This window comes from Porites lutea, chromosome 1, assembly GCF_958299795.1.
Source record: "Porites lutea chromosome 1, jaPorLute2.1, whole genome shotgun sequence".
Taxonomy (NCBI): Eukaryota; Metazoa; Cnidaria; class Anthozoa; order Scleractinia; family Poritidae; genus Porites; species Porites lutea.
Genome location: NC_133201.1, coordinates 2,352,333 through 2,370,313, shown reverse-complemented (window position 1 = coordinate 2,370,313; position 17,981 = coordinate 2,352,333). Strand labels below are relative to the sequence as shown.

General features: G+C 38.3%; 2 protein-coding genes across 2 annotated transcripts in view; one reads left to right on the top strand and one right to left on the bottom strand.

The window, feature by feature from the left end:
• The window catches only part of LOC140942180 (cilia- and flagella-associated protein 74-like), a 37,128-nt gene extending 25,448 nt beyond the window's left edge, over positions 1-11,680 (bottom strand). The window contains exons 1-18 of the mRNA XM_073391148.1: positions 11,046-11,680; positions 10,243-10,318; positions 9,512-9,575; positions 8,839-8,927; positions 8,160-8,258; positions 7,632-7,736; positions 7,199-7,372; positions 5,386-5,496; positions 4,851-4,953; positions 3,696-3,853; positions 3,545-3,575; positions 3,330-3,431; positions 2,883-2,975; positions 2,236-2,336; positions 1,397-1,469; positions 679-741; positions 206-283; positions 4-45 (exon numbers count right to left, since the gene is read on the bottom strand). Coding sequence (XP_073247249.1) covers positions 4-45; positions 206-283; positions 679-741; positions 1,397-1,469; positions 2,236-2,336; positions 2,883-2,975; positions 3,330-3,431; positions 3,545-3,575; positions 3,696-3,853; positions 4,851-4,953; positions 5,386-5,496; positions 7,199-7,372; positions 7,632-7,736; positions 8,160-8,258; positions 8,839-8,927; positions 9,512-9,575; positions 10,243-10,318; positions 11,046-11,205 — 1,722 coding nt within the window. The 5' untranslated portion in view covers positions 11,206-11,680. The remainder of the gene's footprint in view (positions 1-3; positions 46-205; positions 284-678; positions 742-1,396; positions 1,470-2,235; positions 2,337-2,882; positions 2,976-3,329; positions 3,432-3,544; positions 3,576-3,695; positions 3,854-4,850; positions 4,954-5,385; positions 5,497-7,198; positions 7,373-7,631; positions 7,737-8,159; positions 8,259-8,838; positions 8,928-9,511; positions 9,576-10,242; positions 10,319-11,045) is intronic.
• A 72-nt stretch (positions 11,681-11,752) lies between these two features.
• On the top strand, positions 11,753-17,930 carry LOC140942169 (protein SCO1 homolog, mitochondrial-like). Its single transcript, XM_073391138.1, has 6 exons — positions 11,753-11,923; positions 13,124-13,346; positions 14,662-14,859; positions 15,567-15,665; positions 16,178-16,293; positions 17,188-17,930. Exons 1-6 carry the CDS (start codon positions 11,837-11,839, stop codon positions 17,326-17,328), a joined length of 864 nt encoding a protein of 287 aa, XP_073247239.1. The 5' UTR covers positions 11,753-11,836; the 3' UTR covers positions 17,329-17,930.
• Positions 17,931-17,981: the final 51 nt, after the last annotated feature.

Here is a 17,981-nt window from a genome sequence, read left to right as displayed (position 1 = left end):
AACCTTGAATACAATAACTTCAGGTTTGCTGTAAAATGCACAACCCTACAAGCCAAAAAAAAAAAAACAAGGATTAACAATGCAAAGAAAATACGGAATAATAAATTTTACATGCAATATTGCTGTAAAGTTAGGACTACAAGAAAACAAATTAACACCAGCAATCCAAAAAAGAAAAAAAAAGTTCTTTTATTTAACCACTCACCTTAAATTCTCTTCCTGCGGCAACCTGTTTTTGTACTATTCCAGCTCTTTGCTTCATGAGAGCTCTTTCCATCATTTCCTATGAAACAAAGAACTGCTCATGATCTTGTGCTTGTGATCCCCCCTCCTCCCCTTACCAAAATTGCCCATAATACAACACCATGCTCAAAACTCAAAGGAACAACTTTCAGTGAAGGAGGGTGAGTGAGGGGATGAGTGCAATGTGTCACAGATACGAAAATAGCAGCAGTTTTAACTATAAAGGCTGTTTTTTTATGTGTTTTAATATTCAGTCAACTGGTTGAAGCTGGATCAAGCTGAATACTTGTCTACATGTTTCAGTTAATTTAAATGCCAAATGCTTTAACGCTCCATGCAAGTTCACGGTTTCATTCTACAGTACACCAAAGTTAAAAACCAACCAATCCAGCAATCCTGGATGACATTATTAATAATTTTTTAAACTGAATATACCTGTTCCATTTTACTGGGCATATGACTTGTAAATTTGAACCTCTGTTCTTTTTTATCAGATCCCTAAATACAAAAGATCAAAATAAGGTTAAATCTATTGCTACAATGCAGACAAACTGTCCACACAGACACCTCAGACAGTAAACATAAACCACCACCCCTCGCTACCTCCTAGGAAAACAACAAGCACATGTATTGTGTTTCTCCTCTTCTATCCCTCTATCCAGGGCTAAACATTCTCACCTACTCATACAGTGTTCAAATTTTCATCCTGCTAACAGTTCCCTTTCATATACCATCGCAGTTGCACACGTGTGTGTGTGTTCTGCCCACAGGCAGGTCCTTCCTTATAGTTCTCGATCTAAGGCACGCCTCTTGACCGCTATGTAAGGGATGCCGTAATTTACTCTATCCAGCATTCTCGCTCAAGGTCTTCCAGGTGGTCTCTTTCGATCCTTTCATTCTCCCCTCAATAACTAATAGGACAAGATCACCAAGCCGTAGGTTATGACCAAGCTAGACTCTCTGTCTTCTCTTGATAACAGATATCATGGTTCTCTCCTCACCAACATGCCTCAATACTTCTTCCTTACAGACTTTGTCAAACCAAGTGATGGTTAAGACCTTTCTCCGAAGCCACATCATACAGCTCTCAAGCCTCTCCAGCATACAAAATGTAAAAAAGACTTCATAATTACCGCAAGATCTACAAACTAACCTTTTGAACACCTTCCTCCCACAGTCCTCTAAACTCTGGTTGAGCCAATTCCTCTCCTTCCACATCTGAGTCACTAAAAACAAAGAGATATCAAGTGAGTAGAAAATACAAATCAGCCAATATTCAGCCCAAATGCAAATGACACTGGTTACCAGCATAATTCAACTTTTATTTCATTTTTTTGTTTTGTTAATTGTTATTGTCTACATCTTTTCATAATGGTTTTTTATTATCTTATTTTTGTTTGTTTGTCTATCCATGCATTTGTTGCTTCATTTATAATTTATTGAAATCCTATTTTAGGGCATATCTTCATGTACCTTCCTTGAAGAGCCTCTGCTACAGTAGGTACTTACAGGTAGTGTAAATTTGTAATGTTTTAAAATTGTGTTTGTAATTTTTCTACTGGTACACTGTATTAACATTATGGTAAATAATGATGCACAGTGGAGCCTGTATTAACTAGACAACACATGAGGCAGATCCTGTAAATTACAGTTTTTTAGTGACATAGGTTTGAGTGAGCCCAAAACTTTTCGTCCCATTTCTTTGTATAAAATTCACTTGTCTAAGTGGAATCCTGCATTAGGCAGACATGGGTTGGGGCTGGTTTATGATCAAGTCACCCGAAAGTCATCTCGCCTGTTATGTCACCCGGAACCACACATAACCCAGCATTTTTAGTATCTACACTAGAACTTTCAGGCAACATAACTCTGGTTTCGGGGGCCACAACTTCAGGCGAGACAACTTTAGGGTGACTTGACTGGCTACCACAGGGGCCACATAGCTGAATAAAAGTAAATAAAATTAAGTAAATAAATAAAAGTATTCAATACCCTTCCTTAGCCTCATCTCGGCTTGTCTCCCCATATGGTGAAAAATCATCTTCATCATCTTCTGAAGATACCGCACCAAGTTTTCCTGATGTGTGTTGACCCTAGAATCATCAAGCATCTTTTTAGCAATAAAAAGGCTATAAACAGATCTTTTCAGAACAGCTGAATTGGCTTGTAAGTTTTTAAAGTGCATAGGCAAATTCTCATTTAACTAACAGTACAAATTACCCCTTTAAGATAATAAAAGTATGGGAAAAATGGTGGTAATTGAATGCACCTGCAAAACATTTAAAAAAGATCCCTTATAGCAAAACCATGACATGTTAAAAACTTATTCATTATCATCATTGTGATCCCCAGTTTTGCAGTCTGCAAATCAGTTTGCAATGTGAGAATAATAAGAAAGTGATAAAAGTTTTAAATTTCTAAAAAGAGGTATTTTCTATCTGGTAGGTTTCTTCCTTTGTTTTCAGTTATTGATTTGTGAAAAAGAAAATATGGGTTACTCTTAAACTATGATTTGAATATTATTAACATGAAGATATGATCATCGCAGCTGCAATAATAATCTAAGCAATTGCAAATTAACCCCCAAAACTAATGAGGATACGACATCAATTTGAAGTTTCTCTGCTAGCCCTAGTTACCCCAGTGTCCTCGACATCAGCGCTATACTCCACAGATGATGATCCACTAGTAGATTTGAAGAACTTAGGCTTGGGACGCCTTCTATTTATTCTCTGCAATAAAAAATAATAACAGATTTTTGTTTATGATCAGTTAATTTTTTTCCACACCAACTTCATACAGTTCCTTGCTCTATAATATGGACATCAATTGATGTGATTTTTTCCATTATGTGGACACTAAGCTCTGTCCCTTTTGTGTCTATGTCTAATTTTGGTGTCTATGGATGCATTATTTTCATTGACAATGTTCTGGAATCAGGATAAAAATTATAAATTCTAGAAATCACTTGTTTACTGCTTTATTATGTTGTGACTGACTCTAAAAGGACTACCACACCGATTTCAAAGGCATCATAGTTATCATCACTTTTGCCATCAACAGTAGTAATGACACATTACAATTACCTTGACTCTATCTCTCTGCTTCTCTGGCCACAGCTGTGGTTGCTGTTGGTATCGCTTTTTCATTTGCTTTTCCTCTTTTAATAGGTTATCCACTATTTCAACCTGGCAAATCATAAAATGTTCAGTATGATTTGGAGAAAAGTGCATATAGACCTGTGACAAATTTTATTATAATGTCAGACAGAAAATCAAAATAATGATATTATTGCTGATACCTGTCGCTCTCTCTGTCTTCTCTCATAAGCTCTGCAAACAGCAACCAAGAGAGGTAAGAACTTTAAATTCTAACTACATTTTTAAAAAAAATTTATTGTGGGGCTGTACTTCAAACTTACAGACTCACTAGTGATGTAACACCATACTTACTCTTTGTCCTTCTCAAACTGACGGATCCTTTTTCTCCGCGTCAGTTCCTCGTCAGGGTTTAATCCTTCTGCTTGAATCTCTTGTCTTTCACGGAGTTCTTCCTCGTCTTTCTCAAACCTTATTTTAGAATCACGTGCTTGAAGAGCCCGGAGATTTTCCTAGAAACATATCGATTAGGACTTCAGACAAACCTTAAGTACATTGCCTTTTATTATTTTAAGCAGCCACTCTCTAAATAGAGGCTGGTAATACTAGAGTTCTGGTAGACAAAACTGTCAGCAAATAACTGTTTATTATTTAGCAGCCAGCCATTATAAAGTGGCTATTTTGTCCCTTCCTCTTACATGGCAGCTAAATAAATGTTCAACTATACATGTACATAAACTTCACTTGAGTGTCAATGTATTTACTGTAGCACTAATGTACTAGTTGGGGAAACTATTTTTGTCTCCTTCTGGAGATGGGATGACCTTTTTATATGGTCATCTGAGCCACATAAAGGTGTAGCATTTGCAAAGCAAAGGCAGTATCTTCATTCCCGAGTATTGGTCCAGCCCCGAGGATCAAACCTATGACCCCCTGCTCTGCAGTCAAGAGCTCTTGACTACTGACTGGCAGAGCATCCGTCCAATGGATCTGTACATGTGTAGCAGGGTGCCAAGAAAGACAATTGTACAGCTTATATCTACTAGCCCAAAAGTCATTTCAACTAGCGCGAAAAAGTTTTTTGATGAACAGGATTGATAACAGTTCTTCTGTAATTCGAATTCCCCTGGTAAAATTTACTCGCCTGTTCGGGGGGGGGGGGGGGGGGGGGGAGGTTAAGAATTCAAAAGAATTCCCTGAACCAAGAGCATAATCAACTACCCCTATAGGCTATCAAACACAACCTTCTTTGCATGCTGTGTAGGTTATAATAGAACACAGTGGCGGATCCAGACCTTCAGATAAGGGGGGGGGCAGTCAGCTAGACCCTGAAATAAGGGTAGGGGGCCCGGCCTCAAAAACATTTTTTTCCCTTTGGGCCTCATTTTGGTCTAAAAATAAGGGGGGAGGCCCGGGCCCCCCTTGCTCCTCCCCTGGATCCGCCACTGGAACACCAGTCTAGGTTTTGTGAACTCTTATTACAGTTATCACAAAAATACCACTTCATACCTTATTTGTGTCAATGTTTCCTTTGAGGCTCAGTATTGCCTGCATTCTGTCCTCCATGTATTCACGTGATCTCTCCTCCTCCTCGGCTTCCTTTTGACGTACTCTACAAATTAAAGCAAAGAACTGTTACTAATATTTTCACAACATCCTACCACAATATCACACACAGGCTTCGTAGACAATCTCAACCTTTTTGAGCAGGTTGCAGGAAATTACAATGTAGAAAATTGTGTTTGCTGTGCTACTGTGTTAAATGCGGCCTCTTAGGAGACGGAACGTATGTCCATAGCCTGAATTTCAAATATGGTCATTTCACATTTTGAGGAGAAGGGCATGTCCCTGTAAATATATAACTCATCTTTATGTCGTTTGTGGCCATTTCATCTAGTCTAATGTCATGGTTTCAAGGCCATGTCACTTGTCAGAATTTTACGTTACTGAGGTCTCTTAGATATGCAATACTCCTACACCTCAATGGGGGGCAGAGGGAAGGTCTCTCACCAGTGATTATTTCTAAAAAAATTGCAACTTATACCTGGACATTGTCTCTTTGAGGAATTTGGAAGCTTGTTCCCTGTTGCGCTTTGCTGCAGCAATGGCCTGTCTGTGTTTTCTTTCTCTATCTCGCAAAGCAGATATATGCTCCCTGCAAAGGATGAAGCAAAAATTATATGAAATAACTGATGCATAGTTACATCTATTTAGGGGTACATCCACACACCCATTTGATATGTCTGTCCCATTCCCATCTGTCGACCATGACACATGGTCAGCGTGGTCATTGCACACGTGCTGAACAAGAATGCTGTATCATGACAGACTAGAAACAATAGACAACTCCCAAAGCACAAACTCAGCCAAAACGCTAAAAATCTTCAATGTTTACTCAAGTTTGGGCTTATAGAAGATAATGTCACAGTTTTTCAATGACCATGAAATTCAGAGTCCGGGTAGTTAGTTTATCAATTGTGGCCCTGAAAAAATTTGAAGGAAAAAAAACTACGAATTTTTAAGAAAATGCTTTTTTTGTGAGAAGGACTCTTAAACGCTGACAAACGTCAACAAATAGCGAAAACTATAATTTCTATATGTTTGCTTTGCTCGAAATCGCGCGCATTTACAAGGCCCTAAAGACTTTTGCTGACTTGCAAGGACCCATCTGTTATAACGATGCCCAAAATAAAGAGATGAATCTCATAGTTTATTAGATATAATCCGTGTAAAGTTTGCTTATCATTTTCGCATAAATTATGACCTAAATTTGGAAACCGCTGAATTTCTCGAATTGGGTCTTTGCGATTTTGGTGAAACTCTGTTCAGCGCAAGGCACTAATGCGCACTATGTGTAGCCGTGAGATTTTCACGAAAAAATGCCGGCAACAGCAGATTTTCAACTCAGACCTCAAAGGGGCGTGGCATTATAACCACGTGACATTTACTCCGATCGCCAAAAATTTTATGTTATATTGTAGATTGATCTATATGTTATCCATTCTATGTGTTAGACTTACGATAAAAGTAAAGGCGGGGATACCAGAGAGCTTCAAAGTAGGATGGTACTCCCCCCAAAAATCTGGGTCGAGTCACCTTAATAAAATTTAATAACAAATTTCACATCACTGAAATCTAACCACTTATAAATAACATCTCAGAATCACGCAACTATGCTTCCAGAGTCTCTCTTAATCCCCAGAGTAACAGAAACTGGGACAAGGATGGACTAAACAACTCCAGAATTCTCCTCCATAAAATATTGAAAAAAGCTTCTGTCAGCTGTGGATTTGTGGAAAGTGAAATTTGCTACTGACAGTGTATGTTGCTCTTCAAATAAGAGCCATATTGACAGCTGTCTTTAACCCCTTAAGCCCTAAGAGTGATCAGCATCAAATTTCTCCTTGTAATATCAATGCTTTGTAAAACAGAGTGGTCATGAGAATTATGGACATGATCACACAAGATGAATTTGCTTGATATTTTATCAACTTCTCCCCACTACTTCTGTAGGAAATGAATAGGGGCAACAAATGAGAATTCAAATTTTTATCTTAGGGTTTAAAGGGTTTCTTAGTGTTGCATATTTTGCAGTATATGACAATACAGACAACTCTTGACTTGTGGAAACCCCACATTAACGGACACCCAGAAAAAACAGACAGTAGATAAATCCCGGGCAAAAACAAAATACAGACGTTTGACTGATAAAAACTCCCGCTACTACAGACTCTCGCTAAAGAGGACAGTAACTCGAGGTCCCTAGAGTGTCCACCATGAAGGAGTTGACTAGAATCTTTCAGGAATTAAATTGATTGCAGTTGTTGAAAGAGGGAGAGGTGACTATTGTTTCTTACTTTTCCCTTGCCCTCCTTCTCCTCTCAGACACAACAGTGCTCATGTTTTCCTTTCGCAAACGGACAGCAGCCACATCAGCTTTTTGTTTCTCCACAAGTTTTTCTTCTTTTTCAAGTTCCTTTCCCGCCAGAAGGAACTTTCCTTGTTCAACAGTGGCTTGAGCAAGGGCAAATCTATATCAAACAGAAACAATAAAGTGTTTAAATGCATGCATTTACCAGTAACTTTATGGCAGGTGTATTTTGCAGAATGCTGAATGGCTGTCATATGCCGAATGAATGATCATCAGTATGGAATTTCTGCAGTTGTTCCACAGACACCATTTTGCAGGGAAACCAGTGGAAGCATTGCAAAATAGCAGCTTTTTTCCAGGCTAGGGCACGAGATATACACCAAAATAATATTACACATGCATGTTATATAGTTGCTTACTCTGCCTCTTGAAGCCTCTGTAAAATTTCTTTCTGTACATCATTTTCAGCATCTATCTCTGCACAGAGTTTGGAGTGATAAGCCTGCAGTCTGTATAGTGATGCCCTGTTGCAACAAATAAGATTAAACACAGGTACATACCAAATAAAGTTTATTATGTAGGTAGTACTGGATATTGTTAAGCAAGTATACTCTACATCTGTCAATGTTAGGGAGCTTAAGCAATGACGATGGCAACGTCAACAAGAATGGCAAAAAACAAAGGTTTAGATTGGCAAAACAACAGCTCTGCACATGCAACACCCCTTTTGATCGCACATTTCTTTGCCGTCACTGCACGACTAAGATGTGAAAATGCCTAATTTCATGTTTTGTGGATGAAGTGAACACAAGACTACAACTTTCTTTTCCTTTTCCTGAACTTTGATAGAGTCTTTTAGAATTCAACTCCAGAGAAAATTGCCAACATTTGATGAATTAATGAGACAGAATAAGCGCGATAAAGTTTGAAGCAGTGCCCTTGCTTACATATTGGTTTGAGACTGTGCTTCTTCAATCTCCTTGCTGACTGCATCTTTATCTTGTTGTAGTTCCTCTACGTGTTCCTGGCATTTTTTCAGTTCCTCACTGTAAGAAAAAAACTGGCAAGTCATGATCAAGGATTGCTGTAGTTTTGATGACTCCACTTCATGTTCTTTCAGATTTATACACAATTTTTCAGAAATAGCACCAAACCTATGGTGTTACCTGTGATGTGCTCATCATTGAAAGATGTCCACAAAAACTCTGAGGTGTTGGGGTTAATGGTACTCACATTTTAGAGATGAGGTCCTTACTTTAATGAATTATGTTCAGTGACTGTTAGTCCTTATTTTTAGTTTGCAATGCAGAATTCTTTCAAGTAAAGTCTGATCAAGTGTAACTTGCATTCTCATTAATTCAAGCTGGTTCTCCAGCCTTTAGATGACAGTTGACCAGCATGCAAAGAAAGTTGTGTGCAATAGCCCAGGGTTTTAAAGTGGATTTTGCGATCTTGGTAATGAATTCTATTCTTAACTTGCCCAACGGGCAATCATTCTTGCTGCCATCAAAATGTTTTTCGGGCTAGTTAAAATAACTCTTGGGCAAGTACATGCTAGCTACAGCTTGCCCGAAGGATAAGCTGTAGTAACTTTCTTGGCACCCTGTTTTTATGTCGAGTTATTACCGAAACTGTGACACTAGGTAACCCTTCTCTAGGACTTGTTCACTTAGTTGATCAAGATGACGTCTCAGGGCCAAACGCTGCATCTTCTCCTGGAGAATGATATAGAATAACCATAAATGATCTAATATTAAATGACAAAGGGGGTTTATTTCATTTTGGGGGGGGGTCCAAGAGGGAGCCTTTAATGGATAAGAGGCTTTTAAAAGAGATAGAGTAACAACCTCTAAAAAACTATCAAAAATATCAAGAGAGTTTATAAATGGTGGAACATCTTGTCCATCAAATGAACATCTAGGTCATCAAGAGATCCATATCACCCTTTAAAACATGTTTTCATGGTTAGTCTATCCTTACTTTGAACTTGGTATTGAACAAGATGCAATTCGCAAACCCCTTATTAATCAAGCAAGAAATTGAATAAATTGTATGATTTTGCACCTTTTTGCTAATTCCTAGTATTTTGAAGTAACTGTCGTGGGAGGTGTCTAGTAGACAGGGGGGAGGTAATTAGAATGGGGTGACTAATACAAACTTGACATCATAGAAAGGACGTCCAATAGACAAAAAGCGTTTCTTTGAGAGGGGGCATCATTTAGATCATTAAATCATATCTGTAAAGTGCTAAATTGATCTACTCAAAAAGGCTCAATGTCTGTCAAAGAAAAACTCTAACCTGTCTAGTTTGTTGTGCAATGGGATCAGATGTATATTCATCTTCCTCTACTCCATCCATACTCCTAAAAAGGAAATTTTGTAAATGTAGTATTGTTTATTACCAAGGAAATAAAATAAATGAGGTTTGACTGTAATAGAGACATCTCTGTAATGTTCACACCTGCACTTGGCTATGTCCTTCCAGTGTGTCTGCATTAACCCTTTAGGTCCTAATATCTGCATACAAATTCTCCAAACTGATCTCTATACATTTCCATACATAACTAGTTGGGAGAATTTGAAAAATGACCACAGTATTTTTTCCTTCGGTGATCATTTCATCAATTCTCATAACTTCTTCTCCTGATTGAGCACTTATAATGTTATGAGAAAATTGATGTTTGTCACTCTTGGCACTTAAAAGGTTAAGGAAGTTTGATTGTAATACAGACACCTCTGTAACTCAGACAGTGTTGGCTCTGTCCCTTGGTATCCATATTAACGAAGAAAGTTTGACTGTGACACAAAACTGGAAATGCAATTGCGTACAAATAATTTGTAAGGAAAAAAGTAAAACATACCACTACTGGTCTAAGAACAAGTTAGCATTTTCATCCACACTTACTCAAACTTGCAAACAGAATACATCTATTTGCCCAGACAAATCAGAGAGCGCACTTTCATTAAAGTTGCCTTAATGAGTAAGGGTTCTAAATGGGATAGTGCTTGGTAGTCTGAGAGACCACTTACCCAGTGAGTGATTCTTGATCACTGAAGTAATTCTTGTCAATGTCAGATGAAGGATCGCTCTCATACTCAATTGGCCCTGCGACAGGAAAAATTTTTTTATAATAATCAGCTGATTAATTTTATCTACATGTAAGTCCATGGACAAAAGAGAGAAGAGTTGCCAATCAACTGCCAACAGTTCAAACACTCACCCTTAGGATTCTCCTAACTTGGACATAGGTAGAGATTAAATCGGAGACATTAAGCTTCATATGTTGGTTTATTGGCACCTTAAATGAGACCACTATGCTAAATCACCACAACATTACTGTTGACTGCCAGACTTTTTTGTAATTCTCAAGTCACATTTAATGTGCAGTTGTAGAAATACAATAGCATTGTAAACACAAGGAAAATAATATCAAATCCCAAACCGGACACTCAGATGCCCACCTTGCTAAAACTTTGCACTGTACTCATGGTACTTTGTCTAGGAAATCTGGAGTGCTATACAGGAGACCAGGAGCTATTTTTTTGGCATACCTGGGGTGTCTCTTGGTGTAGTAAGCAATCATTGTTGGTTTGCTTTTGTTGTGTTGTGTGGGTATTCTTCATTCTCTTTACAATCTTTTTACATATTACGTCATTTGGTGATTGCACTCGTCCACAACACCAAGAAACTACCCATACCTTGGACACTACTCTTAGCTGCATGGGCTGGCCACTGCAACTCTGAGTAGATATTAACAACTGCGTCCTGGCTACTTTTGATTCTCACTTAACGTGGGTTAAACTTCTAGTGAAATACTACTGAGTACTCTTACCTTCATCTGAAAATTGCCACTGGTTCTGTTGAAATTTGTCACCAGAATCATGGGTCACTTCTCCATTCATGTCACGATCTGTTGTTTGATCGTTTTTATCTTCCCATCCCATCCCAAGTGTATCCTCCGTTAAATTCTTTTCTAAATCTTCGAGTTCCATAACTGCTTATTGGATACCAATATACAGAAATTTTCTTCTTAGCAATAAATTGTCACCTTAGTTTTTCAACCGCAAATAATTTAATCGTCTCTGAAAACCATTTATAAATTACATGAAGACGTTGTAAGGTAATCCATCAAAGACAACTTTCAAACTTAAATCCTCGGGAGATGACTTCTAAATTGTAGTAACAAGACTCGAGGCCGAGTGGGATAATATAGTTCGCAAACATGTTTGATGCCCTCGCTCCTGAGTCCTGAGGAGAGATATTTGAACCATGGCGATTTCAGCTGGTGTTTGATCCAGAAACCCGCGTTCAAAAAGCTTCACCGAGTCTGTTGGCGTTTCGGATTCAAAAATCTTGAGACTAAACCAAAACAGAACAGTAAATCAGGCAGGTGAACAAGTTCTTTTTCGAAGAATGTCACTTTCTTGTCGATTACCGCCAAACAACAAAACACAGCGGCCATGACAGCGGACAGCTTGGTAACCACGACTTCACGAAAAAGTCTGGGACTAGCGTTACTTTGCAGCCACGCCTCTCGAACAAAGTATGGCGGACGCGCGGAACCGGAAAGTTGCATAAGCACTCACGATATCGTACTTTTGGCTTTACAGTTCGAAATCAAGTATGTTACGACCAGCTATTAATCGATTGGGAACTTTTAATAAATGCCTCGCATTTGTTTGGCCTGCAAGATTTGCCGCGCGTTCACAGGTAAGAGAATCAAGTAAGCTTCTACAAACTCTCTGTGAAGTTTTTGTTTGAGACGAAACATTTTTTTCCGATCCCCGCCGTCCTATTATGGATTAGTGTCCTCGGCAGATAACTAGTAGGAATCTGTTTTGAAAGTATTCTACAAAAAACTTAGGGAGGTAGCAAAGGTTTTTTCAAAGGGTTCAGATAAGAAATGGTGAAGTGGTATTAAAAAAGAATCTGCTCATCTACAGGGGGCGGGGTGGGGGGGGGGGGGGTGGGGTGGGAGGAAGAGCTCGAAATTTAAATGGTACATCCCTATGTTCATTCCCTGACATGCTTCAAATCATCAGAGAAATTTTTAGGGTAGCCTGCATAGCTGGTGGGTTTTTTTGGCTTGGTTCGTAGAGTAAGAGATTCAGCTACACGGAAGCTGAACCGAGGGTGAAAAAGAAAACGATGGGGAAGGGGGTGAGGGGTTCTCACTGCCTTTCTCCCCTTGCCCCCTTCCCCACCATTTTGTTTTGACCTCGGTTCAGCTTTCACACAGCTGTAACTCTTACTTTGCGAACCACAAAAGAAAAAATACACCAAAAACCCACCAGCTATATATGCAGGCTACGCTCAGGGATATCATTTTGAGATGAAACATTAAAACTGTAATGCACTATTTTTGTTGTTGGTGGTGTTTCCCCTCCAAGAATTTGATCATCAGTTTCCATGGCCAAGAACAAAACTACAGTAACTAAGAACAAAACTCCTTACCTTATCCTTTTTCTCTAATCAGTAGGTATGTACCCTTGTATCTTATACCCCACCTCCCCCTGCCTGACTCCAGTGTGGGATTAGCCCTTAATCCTCTTACTTAGCAACCACAGTTGACCTATATATCCTGATGTGATTGTACGATAAATCAGTTGACCTTACTCATATAATCTTCTTGAGTAATAAATTAAATAATATTGTAAATCCTTGAATATATACTTGGCCTCCACTCTTCGTTTTGCCTCCAATAATTGCACATCTGGCTCTTACAAACGCACATGTTAATTTATAAAGCTTTTGTGCTTTTGAAATGGTATACTAATTACTTGTTCTAGATCTGTAGTCCTTAGATCATCTGTTTCAGGGAAGAACCTTTCCTCAGCCCCATCCACAGCCTAGGAACTGGCTTTCGTTACATGTTTACCAAGCTTCATTTGTTTATCTTATCAATTGAAGGTGACGCCGGTCAAGACAAACTACCTCCAAAAAAGAAGCCTGATAAGCACTTTAAGAACCCCATTAACACGTGCTGAAAAATCATCCAAGGAAGCTATAGATGACGCTTTTAAGAGGTCAGCTAAGAGGGGTCCAATAACCTGGGTATCATTGACACTTGTGGCATTGACTGGAGGGGGTCTTCTTCTTTATGTACGGCATCTTAAGGAGGAAAAAGAGCAAGGTAAAGTTTGGATGCATTGATTCCTACAGCAGTTTTTCTATTTGTAACAATCAGGGCTGTCATGAAGAGGCAGGAGCCGGGGATTTCCCCCAACAAATAAAAACATTGACCCTGGCTACTTTCATAGGAAAATAGAAAAAGAATAGAACCAAAAGAAACCCTTAGCTGTTTGATTTGCCACCTACTTGTTGTATTTACCAGGCAACTTAAAATCTTAGTGACAGACCCGAACAATTCAAGTTCAACTTCAAGTTAATCTCCAGTCAGACTATACTGTCTAAAAGTCCTTAATTTTTTCCTGGTTGATCATGCCATTTTAAAGCACTTTTCATACCTGTTTGGCACAAAATTCACAGGTTGAAAATTCCACTGTTGATGTCATGGCAATTGATCAATAGGAAAGTGAGTAATATTTGATGCCACTCTGGGTGCAGCATTTCTCGATCATTTTTTCCCCACATGAATTTTTAATGTGATTCAAATCCATTCAGGCGAAACAAGTCATTCCACAACCTCATTGAAGCTTGCTTCCCTCACTTTTAACAACTTATGAGAGGTAAACTTGTAGCATGTCTACAGTCAGAACAAAATTCAGCAAGAGAGCAAATTCAGGAAGAAGCACAGACTACCAAACCCTGGATATAGTTGTGCACATGCAGAAGATACAGTGTAATGGTAAAATGTAGTGAAGAGAATGGTTGGGTATGCCCCTCGCTGAATTTTGGTATCAGTTATGAATTTTGTGGAACACTTGCTGGCTTAAAAGCTGATCCCTTTTTCATACACTTGCTGAGAACTGTTGTGTAATGGGAACTGTTGTGAATTTCCCTTGCCAGCAGCTTAAAGGAATACTTTTGCACTTTCTGTCGTTGGCTGCCAGGGTTATATGTTAGGCTACGATGTGTGCCCCTGGGTTGACACCACATATATCTGTTACAGGTCAAAATTAAAATTTTTCAACCTAGGTTGATTGTTAATTTTCTTTATCTCTGACCTAGCAATGATTATTCAGAAATTAGGGCTAGGAGACAGAAAAAATTGAAAAACAACTTAGGTTGAAAAATTTTAACTTAAATTTAATCTTGACCAGTTTCACATCCATTGGTAGTATAACAACAACAACAGTGACTCTATTTGCACCCAACATTATTACTGACAATATTGATTTAATATAGAAATTGTATTAACAAGAAAGAGAGGAGCACAGGCTGCCCCAAATAACCATATGGGCTAAAGAAAAAGGGTGATTATGAGCAATATTCTTGACCAATATTATTGAAGGAATTTTGATGACAAATTCATTTTGCTCTCTTAGAAAAAGAAAAAGCAAAGAAGAAGTCGATAGGGAAGGTAGCTCTTGGTGGACCGTTCAGTTTAACAGATCACAATGGGAAAGCAGTCACTGACGAGGATTTCCATGGGAAATGGATCCTTCTGTATTTTGGTTTCACGCACTGTCCTGATATCTGTCCTGATGAATTAGAAAAAATGGCAACAGCAGTTGATCTTATTGGTAGAAAAATTAATTTATTACAGAAGGCCTTGATAGAGTTACGAAATTATGTGGGGTTTTTGTTGTAGGCTTGTTATATTAGAATAAATTTATTCCTTTTTTTTTTAACTTATTTATTGTTTGATTTTTTACACACATTACATAAACTCGGAAAATTCTTAAATACATGTAAAAGAAAACAAAACACAGTAACCAAAGTGGAGCCAAAATTGATTAGTAAATTAAAGGCAAGGTAGCTAATATTGCATCATGAGGTAATGAAAAATAAAGTTATCTTTTGGAATCTGGTTATTAGAATTTCTGTCATTAGTCTGAATTGGAAGGGATCTCACTTCATAGAACTGTTTAAACCAACTTGACATATCCAAAAAAATCTTGTAACACCTCAAAAGGTTACTGATTGGGAAAATTTCTTATGAACAGTCACATGACTGTCACAAGAATTCAATCAAAAGTCTTGATACTGTTAAAAGTGATATCACTTGCATTAAGGTACTTCAATAAGGAAGCATATGTGAAACTACTTTAGTTTAACATCTGCAAATGCATGTATCCCCTTACCCCTGTATTATGTCAAGTTAAGCCCTTACTTCATAATAATTGTTTATTATGGTACCTGAAAGTGCTTTTAAAGAGTTGCCACAATTTTATCTGTTGAAGAAATTGTCATTGATGGTAACTGAACTAATTGTATCTGTTTTTATCAGATAAAAACACAAAGCAGCTAAATGCAGAGCTCCAGCCACTCTTTATCACAGTCGATCCACTAAGAGATGACGTGGAAGCCATCAAGCAATATGTCAAAGGTGATGCTTTGTTTTCATTATACATTTACCATAATTTATCAATTTTATTTTGCGAGGGTTCAGTTCTGTGACGGATGAAGTTACATGCATTCTCTTTTAGCTCCCTCCTCTGACCCTTGCATTCAATGTTAAATAGCTTTACAGCCTTGTAGTTCTTCAAAACTTCTAACCTCTTATTGGATTCCTACTCGTATATGTCGCAGCTCTTTTTTTGCTGGGTTAAGTTTCATTGTTAACTTTGTTTGTTCATCATTTTCCCAACCAATCCCGCGTGGTTTTCTGAGAGCTGCAAGGTTGTCCCTGCGGGCACACCACAACAGTTTTACAGACTGTATGGCCATTTTGTTTTAGTGCAATGACTACAACCTGGAAAAAATGGATCCACCTTCCCAACTTTCTGTGTGTGCACAAGTTCACAAGCTACAAAGCTGACTGTAGTGTGCTTCCTGAAGTTTTCCCAACCCAGTAGACAAGTTTCTGACCAAAGACAATTTCTTTTTTCTTTGTTCTAGAGTTTCATCCCCGTCTTCTTGGTCTAACGGGCACCCAAGAACAAGTAAAACAGATTTGCAAAGCGTACAGGGTCTACTTCAGTGCAGGACCTGCTGATGAGGACAATGACTATATTGTATGTAGTTACTACACTCTGATAAACTGCTGAATTCTCGTTTGAATTGCCACATATTTGCTTGTGAAGTTAATGTTACATCAAGAATCAGTTAGCAGGGCTGTGCCCTAGTAGTGCCTGCTGACCCCTGATGCCTTCCTTTACTCTTAAAATGCTAGCTAAGGTATCCTGGGTTTCATAGATAACTCTTGAGCACTAGGCTCCAAGCCTGTGGAACAGGTGCTTTTTTTTTTTCACAATTTTCAGGTAGCCAAAGGAAAGCACAAAGAGAGCATGGAGTGCATTAAGACATGTGACACAGGAAGGCTTTGCCTACCTGAAAAAAGAGACAGTGAAATCGGGCTCCTCCCTACAATTTTTCTTAGAGCACAGCCTTGCTAAGGGTTCTACTTCTATATTTGAATGATATCATCCAACATTGTACTGCAGTAATTTATTACTCAGAAAAGCACTGCAGCAGTGCTTTAACAAATTCCAAGCATGTCAATGCAGTGTTTATTAATAAGTTTGCAGCTAAGGGTAGTGCTTATTCAGTGGTGGTGCATATTCTGTGGAAGTGCTTGTTCAAGCTTATGCAATATTCCATGGTTTATCCTGAAAGATTTAAGTAAGCTGCAGACCTACTTCTAGGAGACTGCTTTTTATGCATTTTACAGCAATGCCACTTCAGAGTATTATTAATGCCGCTACCCACCCACCCCCCAAGAAAATCCTACTAACCTTCAACTGTGCTGATACCATAACAACTGTCACTATTCAAAATTTTAGTAACTGATTATAAAAATACTCTATTTTGCTGGTATTCTTGAACCACAGCAGTCTAGAAATTTATTGGTGTACTAAATTTAGTGAGATCATGTAAGTCATAGTATTGTTTTTCTCTGTAATTTACAGGTTGATCACACAATAATTCAGTATCTTGTGGATCCTTCAGGTGAATTTGCTGAATATTTTGGACAAAATAAAACAGCAGAAGACATTGCTGCAGGGGTTACAAAGCACATGATTTCATACAAGCTTGGCCAGAAGAAATGATATGCTTGTGATACATTCAATAAACGATACAACATCAATAGTTAGGGGAGTGATTCCCCTGATCAGTGGTTCATTGACGAGACAACACATCAATAAAGCGAAGGAGCTGTACAATATCATCATGTGATGACTCCAAAGTTAAATTTAAATCCAGTTGTTATTTATAAGAGCAGTTCTCAAGGGAAACTGCAGATGTGCGTGGAAGCTGCCTGCACAAAAAAACTATGACAACAACGAGAAGCTGTTTCGTTCCTGTAGAAGTCAACACATAATTTAATTAATGTGGCATTTACATCTTCATTAACATAGCTTAGTTTTTGTATGAAGCTGCTTTTGTTACTTAGCTGTTATTGACAGTTGGCTAGCAACCAGCTATTACAGCTTCCTACTACAATACAAAAATATGGCCAGCAACTTTAAAACTATTTTAAAAACAAGACATCATAACAATACCCATTATTGAATAGCTACTTATTATCTGGGAGGCCAGCCTACATCCTAAACCTTTTCGGCAATCCTGTTAACATTATTTGTATACTGTCATCAAGCAAATGCAAACTGTAACACTAATTATATTAAAACTAACAGGCAATTCATAAATATATCAAGTCGTGGTCTTTGATCCTCTAAAACTGAGTTTTTTCTTGTTCCCC

Coding starts and splice junctions, on each gene's coding strand:
- LOC140942169 (XM_073391138.1), top strand. CDS start 11,837: ATGTTACGACCAGCTATTAATCGATTGGGAACTTTTAATAAATGCCTC. Junction 14,860..15,566: donor AACAGCAGTTGATCTTATTG/GTAGAAAAATTA, acceptor TGTTTTTATCAG/ATAAAAACACAAAGCAGCTA. Junction 16,294..17,187: donor ATGAGGACAATGACTATATT/GTATGTAGTTAC, acceptor TGTAATTTACAG/GTTGATCACACAATAATTCA.